Genomic DNA, 19,464 nt, shown 5'->3' with positions numbered 1-19,464 from the left:
ACTAAAAATTGCAAAATATTGGTCATGAATAATTTTTTACTCAAATACTATCAACTTTATAGAAAAACTGTGTGCAAGAGACAAAAATTATTTATTTTTTCTTCTCATAAAGCTTTTAAAATTTTTTAAGAATTTTTTATCAACTTTTTATTACTGCATTTTCTTATTTTTATCAACATAAAAAAATACGGTATTAAAAAATTCTGAAAAAATTTTGAAAAAATTCTCAGAACTTTATTCGGGAAGAAAATAAATAATTTTTGTCTCTTGCAGTTTTTCTGTAAAGTTGATAGTATTTGAGTAAAAAATTATTCATGACCAATATTTTGCAATTTTTAGTAATTAATATCTTGTTGACTATTGCGAAAATTGCAAAATGGTAGAGGACTTTTCGATTCAGTTTAATCCGCTCTATCCACACAAAAGTGTTTGGCGAAGAAGGTCGGGACACCCTGTACAGGAATACGTCGAGCGGCCGAGAAAGTACATTTTCGGTTTTTGGTCGCTTATAACAAGCGACTAGTAGAGATAGCGAGACAGCGAGAGAGAATGGCCGTCCTTTTCGCTCTAATACTCGCTTGTATTTACAAGTTACTGATAGAGCGAGAAGAACGGGTGCTCTCTCTCTCTCGCTGTCTTGCTCGCTCTCGCGCAGCGGCGAATTCGGCCGACTTGCTGCCAGTAGGTGTCTGCTTGGTGGGGGTAAAAATGGTGGGGCGGGTTTTCCGTGGTGCCGGGAGCCAAATGGCATCACTGCATTAGATGCACATTTCGGACCGATTCCGGCGCGCGACCCCTACTACCACTCGTGGCTCAGCGGCCGACCTGGCCGTCGGGCAGCGTTGCCAACTGTTGACGGTCAAATATCCGTAAATCGACCCAAAAAAATCCGTAGAAATCCGTAGGCCAGATTTAAAAATCTGTAAAAATTCCGCAGATAATGCAAAGACTGGCAGTCCATATGGTCGAACGGTAATACAGTGCTTATTACTCTGATTAGTACGATTATACAGGGTGTCCCATTTTAATCTATCACCTCAAATATCTCTTGAACAGTGCATTTTAAGGAAAAATGTTTCAGACAAAAGTTTTAGGACTTTGAGGGGGACATAAAATGGTGCCATTGGTTTGATTTTGGGTGGCGTTGTCAAGGTCAGGGCAAGGTCACTTTGAATTTTTTAAATGGAACTCCCCATTTTTCATTACGTATTCTTGTAGCTTACCTCGAGAGCTTTCCAAAACACTATAATTAAGTTCATTTTCATTAAGTACTTTACAAGTTATGAGGCTTGCAAGTTATAGCACTGCAGACATTAGCATTACCCAAGATGTCCGATCGACGGCTAAAATCTCTTAAACATTGTTCGGGATCATTACCTGGATAATATTTGTCAAGATCAAGATCATTGGAGGTTGTACCTCTTATTTTCATTTTTATGTAGAAATAAATTTTTAGTGCAAAAGTTTTTTTCGTGTTTTAGTCTTATTTAAATTAATACTCGAGAAAATTCGCTCTACGCAGGCACTACTGTGTGGCAGAATACTTATGAAGTTTACTAGTTTTGCAATTAGCGGAAACATCGGTTGTTCCAAGTTATTTTCCATATGCGCGATTTGATCCCAAAAGTCCGTGAAAGAAATCGAATTCTTAGTATCTACATTAATATCACAATTTGGAATCAGTCTCCATTCTCGGTCGATATTGTTTAACTCGTATTCGCTTATGACACTAGGAAATTGCAATGCAAGCGGTACAATGGACGGAGTTTTCTTATTTAAGACATTCTTTGGAATTAAAGCGGACATTTCCTTCAATCCGTAGTTGTCGAATGAAATTCGTTTTTTTATCTGATCAATGAGTTCCTGATAAAACTGCAGACAAGATAATTTAAATTTATCTAACTCATGTTCAGGAATATCCTTGTTTGTTTTAATATATGCTGTAACCGCACCACCTAAATACACTTCGTTTAAGGGAAGCAAGATATGTGGATTCCGATGATTTATTTCGTATACAGAGTTTTTTGCTAAATGTTGTTTTCGTATAAACATTTCGAGAATCGTTTTCAATACTGATTCAACTCTTGAATACAGCGTGTAAATCTTTGGATTTTCAGATTGCATCTCTCGGTTAAGATCCGTTATATACGGAAGAATGTAATCTAAAAACAGCAGATACAGTTTACTGAATACATTTTGCATTTTATTGTATATAGTTACTGCGCTCTCTAACTTATTGTTTTCATTAACCTCCGATGTAAAAAACAGTTTTAGTGCGTTCCACTGTTCGAGTACACGCTTAACTACCGCAACTAAAGATAACCAACGCGTTTGAGATGGATGTAGTAATTTATGAGGCTTTATGCTGCAGAAACTTTGAAATTCTTTATACTCTTCAAATTTTTTTGGACTATATTGAAAATATTTGTAAATATCCCTTACTAATGTTTCAACGTAATCTGGAAGGATATTGCACGCATTTGACGCATACAACGCAAAGGAGTGACAAACACATTTAAGAATAAAAATATGAGGAATTTCTTCTTTTAGTAACGTGCTGACGGAGTTTTTATTACCCATCATTACATTGGCTCCGTCCGCTGCAAATCCTACCAAATTTATTTTGTAGGGGATATTTTCTTTATGCATAGCATCAACAATTAAACTGAAAATCGCATTGGCCGTGGCATTTACTATAGGAAGTAATGTAAAGAAGCAGTCTTGAATTTTTCTTTTGATTTTAATTCGTACAACTAATGTTAAATGTTTGGTACAGCCTTTATCGGTAGATTCATCGATGAGCAAAGAAAAATAATTTGTCCGCATCAAATCTATAAGTTCTTTGTGGCTGATTCTTCCAATAACGTTATTAACGATTCCAGTACATTTAGTTCGTCCGCAATTTAAGTTTTCGACAACTTTCGAATCTGTACCAATGTTTTTTATTAGGTTGGGTAAGTGGTCGCATATAGCAAACGGTAGGTTATGTTCGGTTACAAATGCTGCGATTCATATTTCTGCTTTTTTTGTTTTCGAGTCAATATTGTCATGTGTAGCAATTACCGGCAAGATCGATTTTTGGTTTTTCAAAGACGTACAATTTTTTTTATGCTTACTGGAGCTTTCGTGACGTTGTATTTCTGTTAATCCTCCAACGTAATCCTTTTGACATACTTTACAAAAAAAATGGAAGTCGTTGATTTTACTTTTACTTAACCAAGAATAATCTTCTTCCCACGTCGCGACGTATTTCTGCTTGTATTGCTTATACTTATCAGACTTGTGTCCTGTTCCTGAATTGTCATTGGAATGCCGCCGTTTATTTGGTGTCAGTGGCGGACAATTTTTTGCATTCGAATCATTCGACGAATCGGTCTTCATGGCTCGTATCCAAACGCCGTAATGCCCGTAACTATACGCAATTGATACAATAGTTATCGATTATTTTTTATAACCTTACTAACTGTTGTTCGTAACAGTTTCTGATTTAGTTTTATTATTTATTTTGAAAGATGTTTTCTAACTTTTACTACCAAATAGTAATCTCTTGATAAAAGTCATAAAATGAGAATAGCATTACTTTACCACGTATCGAAGAGAATATTCCACTCACGAACCAAATAATAGCCTTCTAATTTTTTTATTTACTTTGCGAAGATGAGAGATGCAAACAGCAAAGTCGATAATACCATGGTTATTCCACTCACCATGAATATTGGATAATACGCATTATACATATGCGAGATTCGAATGATCCGTACAGATCCAGATCAATAAACTGTTAACCGAATGAACATTCAAAGACAAGATGATCAGTGTTGCCAACGTAAAATATGTTTCACCGTCAGATTTGTTTAAAAAAATCACTAGAAAATCGTCAGATTTTAAATGAAAACCGCTAAAAATCCACTAAACCTTTTGCGTATAATAAATATAGTTATAACTAAATAATTAAGCACAAAACACCGCGCATTCCATTCAAATGTAATAAAATTGTACGCTATAAACTTTTTCGTATACTTTATACATTTTTACATAATAACAAATATTTATTTTTTAATATTTATTATAAAGTTGTAAAATATTTATTATATAAAGCTGTTCTATATAATGTAATATTTTTAGTATAAATCAGCAATCACATAAACTTAGAATCTATTCATATATTAAACTATTTTTCCAATTTTTTACATGAATACATTTCCATAATGTGTCTCGATTAAATGAACAAAGTTTCAAAACTTGGAAAATCTAAATCTTCCAAATTTATAGAAGTATACGTATCATTAGAATGAATTTTTGTTAGAAGTTCTGATGGAACTTCGTAATTATAACAGCAGTTTTTGTTTCTACGAAATGCAGCTCGAATGGTCATTATTGCGTTCAACATGTACGAACTCATTTTATTTCTATATTTGTTTTTGATAATGCTCATATGGCTGAAAATTCTTTCGATTTCTGCATTAGAAATAGGCAATACTAACAATGAAATTACAAAAGTAGCTATTTCTAAAAAAGGATTATTTCCAGCAGCATCAGTAAAATTTAAAACTTCAGACCAAAACGGGATAGTTTTAGTCGTATTTTCCCACTTGCATAAAATTAAATTTCTAAATTGATTTTCGATTTTAGTAATATCAAAAGCAGAAACTCCAGATAATTTCAAGATATCTGAGATTTCTTCCTTATTTACTTTTAATGTATTTTCTACAGAGAATACAGAAATTTTTTTCAAAATTTTAATATTTTCAGGAAGTCTTTGTTTAAGTTGGTTGATTAAGTTAATTACAAATTTAATACATCTTGTTTTCACTATAAGGATGTTATCTAAATTCCCTTTTTTCATTTTTTGACATTGACTCTCAAATAAATAACCCATATAAGCATTATTGTCAACATAATCTTCAATTTTATGTGTAAAAATGTCAAATCGAATATTAGGAGCTGTTACTCTTTTGACCAAACTATCAATCAAAAATAATAAATCATTCAGTAGTTTCATAGGATCTACGTCATTAGATTCAAATAACTTATTTACTCTTTGCAATTCTACTAAAATAGGTTGCAAGTAAGAAAAATACAAAAGATTAACATCGTCATCATACATATTGTATAACAGCTCTGCAGTATAACATTTTTCTTTTGACCTGACTATTTGAAAATGTGTTTTTAATTCAAGCCATTGCTCAAATATTCTTGAAAGAGCATTTTCTATACTTAGCCAGCGTGTTGCACAAGCTTGAGGAATTTTTAGAGGTAATTTATCGTTGTTAATTAGCTTGTATGTCTCTTTATATGTTTCTTGTCTTGCAGCTGATTTAGCAAACCATTTATAAGTTTCTCTGAAATATAATAATTATTTAAATGATAGTTAATTGATCACTTCTAAAACATATACATTCATTTAGAATTGGTTAATAATACCAAATTTTTCGGTAATCATTTATTAATAGATAAGAAACTTACCTAATTAGAAAATCTAAGTTTCTTGGTAAAGCATCATCTGAAGCAGCACTAACAGCAAGTTGTATTGAATGGCAAATACACCTAATATGCACTAAATTAGGAACTTCTTCTTTTAATCGTTTATATACTCCATTGTTTATCCCTACCATTACAGAGGCGTTGTCTGTGCCTAATCCTCTAAGATTTTTTACATTTAGTTGAAATAAATTTAAAGTTTCTTTGATAGCATCAACTATACTAGCAGCATCATAATCTTTTAATTGCTTTAAATAAAGAAATGTTGATACTATATCCTTTGTTTTCTCGCTATAGTATTTTATAGTAAGACCAAGAAATTTTAACGTAGACAAATCTGTTGACTCGTCAATCAATAAACTGAAAGGGCTGTTACCAATATCATTTCTTAAATCTTTTATAAAATGTTCATGTAATACGTTTTTTATTATAGCACTGCATTTTGTTCGGTGCATTTGTTGACCTTTTGCTATGTCACTGTCAGTAAAAATATTTTTGGAAAGATTTACCAAATGATCACAACTCATTATTGAACAGTGTTGTGCAATAAATAAAGCATTTTTTACATCAGCCAGCTTCACGCTATTATTCATAGTCATCTTAGAAAATTCTATTCTTTTTTGCATAAAAACAACATCAGAAACTGCTTTCTTATGTTTTCGTGTTTCCATATGACTTTTTAAATCGCTTAATCGACAAGAAGTAAATATGCTATGACAATATTTACATTTAGCATGATCATCTTCAGCCATTAGCCATGATTTAAAGTTGGGATCTGTAAGCCACGCCATGCGAAATTTCTGTTTGTAGTTTTTCGGCATTCCTACAGGTTATAGGCTGTGTTCCGATATTTACTTAATTAATTGGCAATATTGTACTGAGAACTGAGATTGTAACTTATTGCCGTGATGATTTTTGCCGTTTTCGCGCGGTATCGTTAATACTTTGTCTAAGAGACAAGAAATTGTATTTCAATTGGACGAAAACATCGAAATTTTATCCTTGACTCCTCTTCCCGCTGCCAGTGTTCGTTTCGATCAGGAAAGTCCCCCTCTCCGGCCAACTCTTTCTATTTTCCCCGCTAGGCGCTATTCGCACTGCGCAAACCGAGATACATTCTCGTGCTGGACAAGAGTATAGTGACACTTAACAGCCATTGGCTGCGTTCAGCAGACTCAACAGTTTTGCAACCGTTTTATGATTGTCTGCTAAGATAGGACCATTCTTCTAGATCTAAAAGTATGATTCAATCAGCGCAAAGGAAACTTCCAACAGTTGCAAAACAAACGTTCTGCTGAACGCAGTCAATGGCAAGGACGATCCTGACGGCAGTGTATTAGACCATACCGTCAACTGCAAAATAAAAATCACCAGATTTCCCGTTAGCCGTTATTTTCGAATTATTACCGTCAAATCAAGATAGAAACCGCTAGATTTAACGGGAAAATCACCAAATTGGTAACACTGAAGAAGACCGGGCGAAATATGGCTAATGGTAATGTTAATGATAGAGAGATGCCTCCAAGCGTGTCCAAGCCTCGATCGCAGAGTCACATTGGTCGCGTTCAGCAGACTCAACTGTTGCAGAACGAATCCATGAGCTCTCGCTGCTATTGGTGTATTCTTTTAGATCATCCAATAACAGCGAGCGCTCACGGATCCGCTCCGCAACAGTTGAGTCTGCTAAACACGACCATTCGGCATTCACAGTCACACTCACACTGTATCCGACGCTCGTCGCACGACGACTGCGCAACCAATCAGAAAATAGGATTTTGCTTCGTATCGATGATACGAATTTTCTAATTGGTTGCAGAGTTGTCGCACGACGCACATCGGTTGTAGTATGAATCCTGTAAATGAATTGGTAAAAAATCCGTAGAATCGGTAAAATTTAGGACAAAATCTGTAAATCTGTAGGGAATGTTAAAAATCCGTAGATCTACGGATAAATCCGTAGGGTTGGCAACGCTGCCGTCGGGTGCACGTGACGTTTTGGCTCAGGAGCGTCTCTGTAGGTTAAACGTGCAGAGGTCGTACCTTACGTTATTAAAGAATATTTTTCTTGCAAAATAATTTTTATTTTCTTAAAAAATCAAATACTAAATTTTCTAAAATATTTTGTCATAGTAATTCTTGCCTACTAGAAACCATTCAATAATTGTTATTAATTTACATCGAGAAGTTTCTATAACAGACTTGCGAAGATTGAAGTTGGGAAATACGTGAATCTAGAAATTCCGTGTTTTCCATACGAAGTCTTACAAAGTCTCAAGTAACAAGGATTCTATATCGCACAATAACTATTTTCTTCTATAACCGAATATAATTTTATCATTTTAAATTTTGGCTAACGATTAATTGTTAACATTCTCTTTAACGTATGTAATACTGTCTTTATGTAATTTTTTAAAAAAGAATGTTGTGGGAATAGCCAGTGGAATCTTGACAATGTCACCATTGGCTATTTCTAGGATCTCAATCTCACCGAAGGAAGTACCAAAAAGCAGATTATCTACAGGAATGGCATCAGCCGTATTTTTGGCAAGTAGATTAAGAACTGGTTTAATCTGAGCTCTTCTAGAGAGAGACAGGCGGTAAAAAAGATCAGTTAATATCAGTGCTCCATCGTTGATCTTAGAAATGACCGGATATCAGGGTTTAGTGAATGTTGTAGATCCGGCTTCAGGAAATCCAAAATAGCTTCTCCTAGGATACACAAAACAATTCCAGTCTAGTCGTGATCCTTACAGTTAAAATCATTTCTCTTGATGATAGAATTATTTCTTAAAGCTGATCTGCACTCCGGATTCAATCTAAGAACCTTCAGAAAAGATAATCTTGGAAGGAGAATATTTCTTCATCAGGACCTCCTGATCAAACTCCAGGCTTTGGCGAGTAAGATTCTGCCATTTAGAGACAATCAGATCGTTCCAGAGCTAAATGTCGATACCAACAAGGTTGGGACCGAACAGTTTCGTCGTTAGAGCATTCGCATTATCCTTATTTAATCCCACGGAAGTGGATAAATCAGATAGAGTAGCAGGAGAAACTGGAAGGGAAGAGAGTAACTCGTTCACTAACCAACGAGCAAAAAGAAGTAGAGAATCCTCTGACTAAAAATAGAAAGATGTGACGATCGTCCATCTGCATTCTACAAATACAGATCCAGTACGTATGTACACGCCTATAATATGCGAATCTCTCTTGGCTCCTCCTGACTCGCATGAGGCTTTGGCGCTGTCAAAGAATCTTCATCGACGAAGTCTGAAGCGAAAGTTTCGGGAAGGGAAATTGGCTTCACGATCAAACGGATCTCGATTCGATAGCAGACACTCGATCATCACGATCATTCAGATCGAAAAGGAGATGCCAACAAGGATAAAGGGGAGAAGCGAGACCGATCAGCTTCTCTATCTGAGAGAACATCTATAAGGCGTAAAATCTCCTTGAGAACTGCAAGACGATCCCTTGATGAAAAGCTCTTCCTCTTCTTTGAATTACGTTCTGATTTTCCCATTATATAAAGAGAAAACTAAAAAAGATTAGTAAAATTGTCACACGAGAAACGTATAACAGAAAAACAATGAAGACTCGTGCCTGCGCACGCGGTGCCGTCTGATAGCTTTTTCCTGTCAAGCTTTAAATTTCCTGTTGGGGATAGTCTTAGAACATACATACTGGAAGAGCCATGCTGTATGTAATCAATGTAATAAAAGTATCTTCAACACATGGAGGAAGGATAACATATAAGGCCTGTTCTTTTTGGCTGAACTTTTGCGCCAGTTCATCTTTCTTTCTTTTCTCTCCAGGAGGAAAGAAAAGGAAGAAAGGTGAACTGGTGCAAAAGTTCAGCCAAAAACAGGCCTATGATGTGCACAGTTTGCAATCTTCTTTCTCCGACCTCTCTGTCTATGAATGTCGATGAAAGCCTAAAGGCTGCTAACTGTGAAATGCTAAACATGGGGCGATTCATAGTCCGTTTTCATTTTAAAACTGTCTTAAGTAATGTCTTAAAATGCTAATACAGTCCTCGGATTGACTTGTCTAGATTCTTTGTTTTCGCGAAATAAATTACTTATAATGTATATGCCTTTTCTCCGATTCTCGCGCGTAATCACGAACAGTTTAGCCCGCGGTCCCAACCCCCGTGCTTTTCATCCTTTACATTACTGGATTTCTCTAGAAGTAACTAGTACTGTAGTGCGTATGCGCTAAAAAGGCGGCATACCTAACAACACTGTTCTACTGCACTATCCCCTTAGAACATACATACTGTAAGGGCCATAGGTAACTGTCGATGGCACCAACATCTATCTGTCCTTGTCTGAATGCTTCACCGTAATGCGCATGCGTCGATTATGAATATCCAATGTACATACCCAGTGAGAAATGATAATGAATTTCTCACTGGGTATATATATATATATATACGATCAAGTTTCAAAGCTCGCTAAACAAAAGCATATAAAATTATTAAAAAGTAGGACGTTATTGCGTTATATGTCTCAAAATATCAACGAAGCAAAATAAAATATCTCTTCATGCGTAAGTATTGCCTTACTTCGTAGATAATTTTAAGCCAAGCTTCAAGGTTGTGTATTGAATTAATTTAAATTATATAAATATATAGAATATGTATATACTCGTATTTTAAGTATATAATTATAATCAACAACGACGACAATTTGATAGCTGGGAACATTCTTTTCCATCGTTTTCAAATAACATTTTGATAACTATTCTACACTTTTTCAAGTTCGAATTACTCGGTATCATCACGCACAAGCGCACAGCAAATAAGCATTCAGACAAGGACAGATAGATGTTGAAGCATGGTGGAAGGGATAACATGGTGTGTACAGTTTGCAACCTTCTTTTTCTAAATTTCCGACCTCTATGTCTATGAATGTCGATAAAAGCCTAAGGGCCGCCAACTGTGAAACGCTAAACATGGGGCGATTCATAGTCCGTTTTTATTTTAAAACTGTCTTAAAATGCTGATACAGTCCTCGGATTGACTTATGACATCTTAAGATTGGATTTAAGACAGTCTTAAATGCAAGAATCGACTATGAACTCTTTCTAAACTCTTTCTATACTCTTTCTATAGAAAGAGAAACATAAAGTGTGTTAAGGCGATGCTAAAGCGCCCAATAGTGACATCTTTTATTCATTTCTTACATTATATTATACAGAGTCCCAAAAAGGTCGGGACACCTAAATATCTCGGGAAATATAAGTTTTACAGAAAAGTGTTTCAGACAAAAGTTATATGGTTTAAAAATATCTATTTACTGATCCTATCAGTTTGACCTTGGATTGCGTAACCAAGGTTAGGTCAAGGTTACATTGATTTTTTTAAATGGAACACCCTATTTTTTATTCAAGAATTTAATAGCTGATGTAGAGAGCTTTCCGAAACGCTATAACGAAATATTTTTTTATGAAGTACTTTTCAAGTTATAATGCTTCAAATTTACAGTATCGCCGGCATTAGCATTATCTAAAATATTTAATTTTGGAGACTGGCCAGTCAAGGCGAGATCGGTCGGTGGTCCGTGAATCTTGACCTTCAATTAACGCACAAACGAAAACATAACGCGTGGTATTACATATCTTGGTAGTGCTAGTGCCGGCGATACTGTAACTTTGAATCATTATAACTTGAAAAATACTTTATAAAAAAATATTTCATTATAACGTTATGGAAAGCTCTTGACATCAACTATTAGATTCTTGAATAAAAAATAGGGTATTCTATTTAAGAAAATCAATGTAACCTTGACCTAACCTTGGCTACGCAACCCAAGGTCAAACTGATAGGATCAGTAAATAGATATTTTTAAACCATATAACTTTTGTCTGAAACACTTTTCTGTAAAACTTATATTTCCCGAGATATTTAGGTGTCCCGACCTTTTTGGGACACCCTGTATATCATTCTGTCTTACTCAAACGCATACATATGTCCTTATCTAACATATGCCAGCACCATCTATCACAAACCGCGCAACTACTGCTACACGAAATTTCGGCTCCTAGTCTTCGCAAAGCATTCGTATATACATACGAGTATTTTCCATTCGGTGAAAATAATTTTTGTTCTAGACTTTCAATCCTAGTTCTACAAACTCGGTATCGTTCGTTCCAATAATGTGATCTCAGCTGCACGCTTATTTTTAAGATATGGACTCTAAAACTTTTATATCAAGCATATACAGGGTGTTTCAAAAAATGTTACTGAAACACAGTGGGGACATAGATTGGATCAAGGGGAACAAAACAGTTTTGTACCATTTTGCAGTTGAAGCAATATTTAACGAGATATTAACGTTTAAAGATAGGCGAATACGAGCGTCCGACCAGCCTACTGATCATGTACTGCTGCCGGCAGGACGGCCTACCGTCCCCACTGGGGGGACCCTACATGATCAGTAGGCTGGTCGGACGCTCGTATTCGCCTATCTTTAAACGTTAATATCTCGTTAAATATTGCGTCAACTGCAAAATGGTACAAAACTGTTTTGTTCCCCTTGATCCAATCTATGTCCCCACTGTGTTTCAGTCACATTTTTTGAGACACCCTGTATATACCATATCTGAGATGACAGCTGTACGAGCCAAAAGTAAGTGAAATTTTTAACTTTTTTTTTATTTTCTCATGAAATCCAGTACAGCTGAGGTCCTGTTTTTGCGTACTTTAATTTATGTAATAATACAGGCCGCAGCACAAACTTTTGCATAGCGCATAGTGGCATAAGAAATTGAACCAACCAGAGTTCTCTATTACATGGAAGGGAAAGAAACAGAGAACTTCGATTGGTACATATTCTTATGCAATACGTGTTATGCGTTATGCAAGAGTCTGTGCTCCCCGCTTTACTTTTGCAATCCGTAAATCTAATGGCCGCAACACAGACTCTTGCATAACGCATAATGCATAGTGCATAAGGAAATCAACCAATCGAAATTCTTCTTTTCCATGGAATGAGAGGAAAGGAAAGCTTCTGATTAGTTGATTCGCTTATGCACTATGCGTTATGCATTATGCAAAAGTTTGTGCTGCGGCCATAATTCGGAGATTTTTCACCGAATGGAAATATGGGTAAAACAGGAGGCTTAGCATCGCTTTAAAAAAGAAAAAATTCAATATCAATTTCACGACGCGAAACAGGCCGGTATCCATAGTCGATTCTTACATTTAAGACTGTCTTAAGTACAATCTTAAGATGTCATAAGTCAATCCGGGGACTGTATTAGCATCGAAAATCACTTATGGCTCTTACAGTATGTATGTTCTAAGGGGATAGTGCAGCAGAACAGTGTTGTCAAGTATGCCGCCTTTTTAGCGCATGCGCACTATAGTACTAGTGATTTCTAGAGAAATCCAGTAATGTAAAGGATGAAAAGCGCGGGGGCCGGGGTCGCGGGCTAAACTGTTCGTGGTTACGCGCGAGAATCGGAGAAAAGGCATATACAGGGAGGGCTCCGATTGCACACATCGCATATTGCACACATATATCGCTGATTGGCCAATTTAAAAATAAAATAATCTCATTGGCGAAATAGTAAAAAATTACTAGACACCAGTTGATATGAGTGGTGTGTACAATCAGAACTGTAGGCAAACGGAATCCTCCTCATATACATTATATGTAATTTATTTCGCGAAAACAAAGAATCGTTCTAGACGAGTAAGATACAATATATAGAAGATAAGTATAGATTTGGCGGGATTTGGCAATATGTGATTCACAGTGTAGATTATTTAACTTACATATATTGCCAAATCTCGCCAAATCTATACTTATCTTAACATATTACATTTTACTTGTCTAGATTCTTTGTTTTCCCGAAATAAATTACATATAATGTATATGCCTTTTCTCCGATTCTCGCGCGTAAACCACGAACAGTTTAGCCCGCGGCCCCGGCTCCCGCGCTTTTCATCCTTTACATTATTGGATTTCTCTAGAAGTCACTAGTACAGTAGTACGCATGCGCTAAAAAGGCGGCATACCTAACAACACTGCAGCAAAATGCTACTACATATATCCATCCGGACTAGACTTTGCATAATTTACAGAATAAAACATATTGTGTCAACAAACATTTCTTCACAAAAAGTATTATAATTATATATTGTAATTAAAAATATGCTACATTACCGCAGATAATATCAAGAGTAGCATTGTTTATAAAAGGAAAAATATCAACGGCTTTCCCTGAATTGTCTTTTATTTTTTTTTCGAGACACTTTGTCAGGATCTCTGTTTTTTCAGATAGAACCACAGCAAATTGGTACAATATACTAAAATGGAATGTTGGCCCGATGAGTTTTCTGTCATGGAACCATTGTTTACCTAAAAGCATTAAAATATAGTGTACTTACGTAAAATATTGCAAAAAATAGTTACAAAGTTAATTTATAGAAATATTCTGTGTAGAAATATTCTGTGTTTTCCTACTTTCAGACGAATTTTTCAATAAAAAAGTCATTTCTCCGTTTTCCCTAGAAAAAATAATATAAATCTAAAGAATATAATTGAATAATTCCTATCGGAATTCACATCCTGGGCGATAAAACAACTTACTGTGCTCATTATTCAAAAGCAAATGACTCGCAGGTTACACATGACATCACGTAGCCAACTCCAAATATGTATAGGGTAACTCCGGCAAATACGCCGCACTAGGATTTACGCCGCAAAAGTCAGAAAAAATAGAAGGAGTGAGGGTAATTTTCCCGCAACTACTCTGTTACATGCCTTTATGTTATATTAGTATTGTAAATTGGAGTGCATGTATAACTATTAAATATTTATATGTGTCTATTGGTATCGTGATACATATATGTCTGGTTATTAATCGAGTGTGAGTGTTTGCGATTTTGCCAAGAAATGATTTCCGTTGACAGTTTATACGAGCCGAGAAATGAGGTTAGAAGTGCATGTACGTGGCTGTCATTGCGATCGCGAAAATTTCTCTAGGTTTGTTCGCGTCGCATACTCCAACATGCTTCAACATGTTCCTACCATAGCTCCTACTCACTCTAAGGGCCATTCCACACAAACTTGCAGACCCACGTAACCATATGCATAAAGAAAATTATCCAATCACATTTCGGTCATAAAGACAAACGTAAACTACGATTGAATGATTTTCTTTATGCATATGTTTATGCGGCTATGCAAGTATGTGTGGAATGGCTCTAACGAGCGCGTTTGAGTGAGTAGGAGCTACAGTTGGAGGAAGTAGGAGTATGTTGGAACATGCGACGTGAACAAACCTTCTAAGGGTATGAGCACAAGGATTGCCGTAAAGTCGGAATCAGACTATGCGTTAAAGATTGAGATTAAAGATTAACGATTGAAATTTCACCAATGAGGACAAAGAAATTTTGGTTCCTTTTGTTCTGATTGGTCAAACTTCAATCTTTTAATCTTCAATCTCATTCTTCAATGCGTAGTCTGATTCCGGCCTAAAGCCGTAATCACACTAGCGATTGGCGATTGTAATTGACGATTGAGGATTACTTTTCAACCAATCGGAGCAAAGAAATCGGTGACTTTCAGGCTCTGATTGGTTGAAAAGTAATCCTCAATCGTCAATCACAATCGCCAATCGCTAGTGTGATTACGGCTTAACGCTTTGCACAAGGATTGTCGTAACGCTTTTTTGCCATAGGCAATATACATAAGTTAAAATCATACGCCAATGCTTGTGCGTTACTTACGTCGGGGTGATCCCGATTGACCACAGCTCGATTGGACACCACCAATCACAGCGACCGGTGCTTAGGATCTTTGTAGTCTCAAGCGCTGTGAGTGGCTCGTGTCCAATTGAGCCGTGTCCAACTGGGTGCCACCCTTTACGTCTACAATTTAAGACTGCCGTAAAGCGTTACGGCAATCCTTGTGCTCATACCCTTAGTCCGTTGTTATTACATTAAAAAGAACTTTTTAACGGACAGCGACCGCCACCTAAAATCTAGGAGGTCACTCAGGGTCACGACCTTGACAACATATGTCAAGGACAAGGTCATCGGAGGTGGCTCCCCTTTTCTTAACATTTACCTTAACTTTTTTTTAAACTTAAGTTAATTTAATCTTATCTTAACTTTTATTAAGTTATTCCTTTATTCCTCCAACTTTTAACTTAATTTTATTAATTTTATAAGCCATTAACTTTAATTTAATTTGGTTTAAAAAAAACGTTAACTTACCCAACCTTACTATAATAAGTATCGTTAACGTTCAAAGAATGGATATAGACACGGAGATAATACGCGAAACACATAATTAATTCTCTATAGACAGTATCCATGGAAGCTTTAAAAGTATTATTTTTAAGATATATTATTATGATCTCCTTATCTGCCAAATAATATTTCTTTGAACAGATATAATATAATTTTTTATTTTGGCACAAATATTATGAAATATTTTGAATTACAAAATGTTAATTTTTCTTGATTATTTTAATGAAATCATTCTTTGATGCTCGAATACCTATGTCATCGTCGGTGAGGTAAAAATAGAAATACAAGGAAACAATTGCGAACGCACTATTGCTCTATAGCCTGATCTACTTACATATATTTAAGTCAAATTTTTTATTGAGTCTCGAGGGACCCAATGTCCGCTCGTAGAAGGTTAAATATATACTATAGTAAATAAGCTGTCAATTATTTTAAGATGATTGTATCGCATAAGAGCAGCTTATGAAGGGAGGAGGAGGGAGCAATCGCCCGAAGCGCCAATGCATGAAGGCACCATTCGGTGGTAAAAAAAATTATTGTTCAAAAATTGCTACACATCGCAATTTTTTAACAATAATTTTTATTTCCCCACTGTGCACCGGTATTTGAGAATGATAAGCGAAGTGAATGTTAGTGAAGTAGTAAAGCAACTTTCTAAGGTTTTATAATTAATATTTGCCTGGATACCTCCCATTTTCTTTGGTTTAGAGAAGATTCATATTATATTTATCTACAGTTCTTTAGTTTTTCTTTAGTTTTTGAGCAGATTTCTAAATACCGCTATAATTGAATATGTACTGTCGCTCTTTGTCTGGCAAAGGAACTCCTTGTCTAGCATATGTTAAAAGTATTAACTTCAAATGCAATTATCTTTCGAACATGCCTGGTTACCCCCCCCCCCCCTTTAAATGTATGTATAGAGAATATCACTTTCTTCAATTAGTAAAAGCTTCAAATAAATCTTAAGAAAAGTCATTTTGCGATACAACCACCTTAAGTAAAACTCTAAACGTACCACAAAAAGATACGTAATGATTTTGTTTTACCTGTAGATGTTAAAAGTCCATTACCCAACCAAGGTTTCAGCAGATCATAAGAGTCTCCTTTTGTGATATTTACGGTGCTAGGAAAAATAAGCTGCAAATGTTTGAAAGAAACATAATCTAATAATATTCAGAAATAAAATGTAACGTATTTTTTACTGGTATAATGTACTTATATATTTATGCTACAACCAATTTCATTAGTTATGAACAAAAGATATACTACAACTATTAAATTAATTAATTTATCAAAAGCAGTTTTACTAAATTTGTAAATTATTTTGCTATAATAACAAATCTCCATTCTGCTGTAACTCTAACAATAAATCCGATTTGTTAAAAATAAATGCTTTTTTAAAAAATTTGATTTTTTTAAACAAATTTACAGGCTGCAAAATATTATAATATATACATTTACAATATACTTGTAAAAAATGAATCGGTTACATTATAATGATGAAAAAGTTAACTCTTAGTATTCATAATTATACTATTATTCGTATCCTATGCATTTCCTTTCTTTGAAATTCCAGAGCCCATATTCTGCACGCGTCTAACGACAGTTGTCGGTGTCGATAACTAACGATAGCCAATGGCAAGAGCTATCCTAGGAAAAAAGCGCGGTTCTCATTGACTATCGCTACTTAACGATACTGATAACTGTCGGTAGACATGTACAGAATATGGGCCCCAACAGCGGAATTCTGTAACTCGTTATGCAATCGTTATGTGCTCAGTTGCGCAGCTTTTTTACTATGTTACCTACGCAACTGTCGTTATGAATACATAACGACTGTATAACGAGTTACAGAATACAGGAACAAGGTCCCTGTTCTGTAACTCGTTAAGGCCCGATTTCACAATATATGGTTATCTAAAGATTAAAGGCAACCAAGAAATTCATGAATGAATTTCATTGATGAATCTGCTGATAACCTTTAATCTTTAGGTAACCATATATTGTCAAAACGAGAAGAAAGTAACATCATTGCACAGCTTTTTATATCATAAAATATCTACGCAACGATGTCATTACTGTCTTAACGAGTTATAGAATAGGGAGCCTGATCCTGCATTCTGTAACTCGTTATGCAGTTGTTATGAGTTCATAACGACAATTGCGCAGCTTTTTTACTATATAAAATATCTGCGCAACTGTCGTTATGAGCACATAACGATTGCATAACGAGTTACAGAATACAGGGGCAGCAACGGAATTCTGTAACTCGTTATGCAATCGTTATGTACTCATAACGACAGTTGCGCAGATACTTTATATATAGTAAAAAAGCTGCGTAACTATCGTTATGAACTCATGACAACTGCATAACGAGTCACAGAATACAGGGGCTGCAATTCTGTAACTCGTTATGCGATCGTTATGTGCTCATAACGACAGTCGCGCAAATATTTTATATGGTAAAAAAGCTGCGCAACTGTCGTTACGAACTTATAACGACTGCGTAACGAGTTACAGAATTCCACTGCTGCAACGGAATTCTGTAACTCGTTATGCAATCGTTTTGAACACATAACAACTACATAACAAGTTACAAAATACAGGAACAGGAGAACTTGACTAAATAATGGTTTCTCATTTTTTTTTAATAAGCAATTTTATAAATACTTTTTTAAAAATATCAAAATGTATACAAGAATCGTCAATTTTTGTATGGTTGTAAAAATGATGAAAATTAACTCGTACGAATTAACATGAACGAGTCACTGTTAAACGAGTTACTGATATTGAAATAAAAAACTCAGGAATGAATTTATGAGCACCGTTTTACGATGCTCGAAAATGTTTTATTTTATTATAGTATAAAAAATACTGTTTTATCGTAATCTCACTGCTTTTATAATACATATTAATTATTGTAAAAAAATATAATGTATGTTATTTTCTGTTAGTAAATGGATTTTATTTACCTCCAAGTATTCTGGTTTAAACATATTAATAAAAGGTTTAGTTCCAAGCTGGTACATGAATATTCCTTCTTTAAACTCCTCTATAAACGATGAAAACCTTTTTAAGCGACCTAACAATTAGATTCATTAATCATTATACTAATAATTTATTAATTGTTATTTTTATTTATTCATTATATAAATTTAAGTAGAAAACTTTTTATTTTGAGCCGTATCCAAATATATGTACATAAATGGCATTTTATGTAAAAGAATAATGACAAAATCTTATGTATAAAAAGTTCTTTGTACCATAATCTGATAACTTCAAAAACTCAAATGCAACACCAATGAAAGGATATCCCTTGACCTCGGGAATATTTCCGAACTTTTGTCGAATAATATATTGATGATAGATCATCGACAGAATTGAAAAAATCACAACAATGCAAAGAGTGCATAGTGCCAAAAAGATGAAATCCATTCTCGTAAACTGTGAACACTTCAAATAAATAGTTTATTGAGCAAATTTATACATCATTAGATTTATTGAATTAATGTAACAATGAAATTACATATCACACCGAGAAAAGTTATAATGACAAGACTTTCATTATACAATATACAGGGTGGGGAAAAAGTATGGAAGCAAACAATTATTTCCGAAACTATTCATTTTTCGACAAAATGTCTTAGACATAATTTTTATGGTATGAAAAGATGTATTATGTGGCATAGACGGCATGACCTTGAAATGACCCTTACGAG

The 19,464-nt window shown here is 34.9% G+C and overlaps 1 protein-coding gene and 1 long non-coding RNA gene across 2 annotated transcripts in view; one reads left to right on the top strand and one right to left on the bottom strand.

Annotated features, from left to right (window-relative positions):
* The window catches only part of LOC108759109 (uncharacterized), a 16,387-nt gene extending 11,740 nt beyond the window's left edge, over nt 1-4,647 (top strand). Inside the window, exon 3 of the long non-coding RNA XR_001939986.1 lies at nt 4,633-4,647. This is a non-coding gene — a long non-coding RNA (uncharacterized LOC108759109). The remainder of the gene's footprint in view (nt 1-4,632) is intronic.
* The window catches only part of LOC108759108 (cytochrome P450 4C1), a 90,549-nt gene that overhangs the window by 51,187 nt on the left and 19,898 nt on the right, over nt 1-19,464 (bottom strand). The window contains exons 2-5 of the mRNA XM_018504399.1: nt 19,009-19,198; nt 18,718-18,827; nt 16,792-16,882; nt 13,653-13,847 (exon numbers count right to left, since the gene is read on the bottom strand). Coding sequence (XP_018359901.1) covers nt 13,653-13,847; nt 16,792-16,882; nt 18,718-18,827; nt 19,009-19,180 — 568 coding nt within the window. The 5' untranslated portion in view covers nt 19,181-19,198. The remainder of the gene's footprint in view (nt 1-13,652; nt 13,848-16,791; nt 16,883-18,717; nt 18,828-19,008; nt 19,199-19,464) is intronic.

The sequence above is a fragment of the Trachymyrmex cornetzi genome, unplaced genomic scaffold, assembly GCF_001594075.2.
Source record: "Trachymyrmex cornetzi isolate Tcor2-1 unplaced genomic scaffold, Tcor1.1 scaffold168, whole genome shotgun sequence".
In the NCBI taxonomy this organism is placed as follows: domain Eukaryota; kingdom Metazoa; phylum Arthropoda; class Insecta; order Hymenoptera; family Formicidae; genus Trachymyrmex; species Trachymyrmex cornetzi.
Note: the sequence above shows the minus strand (reverse complement) of the source record. Positions and strands in the feature narration are given on the sequence as shown.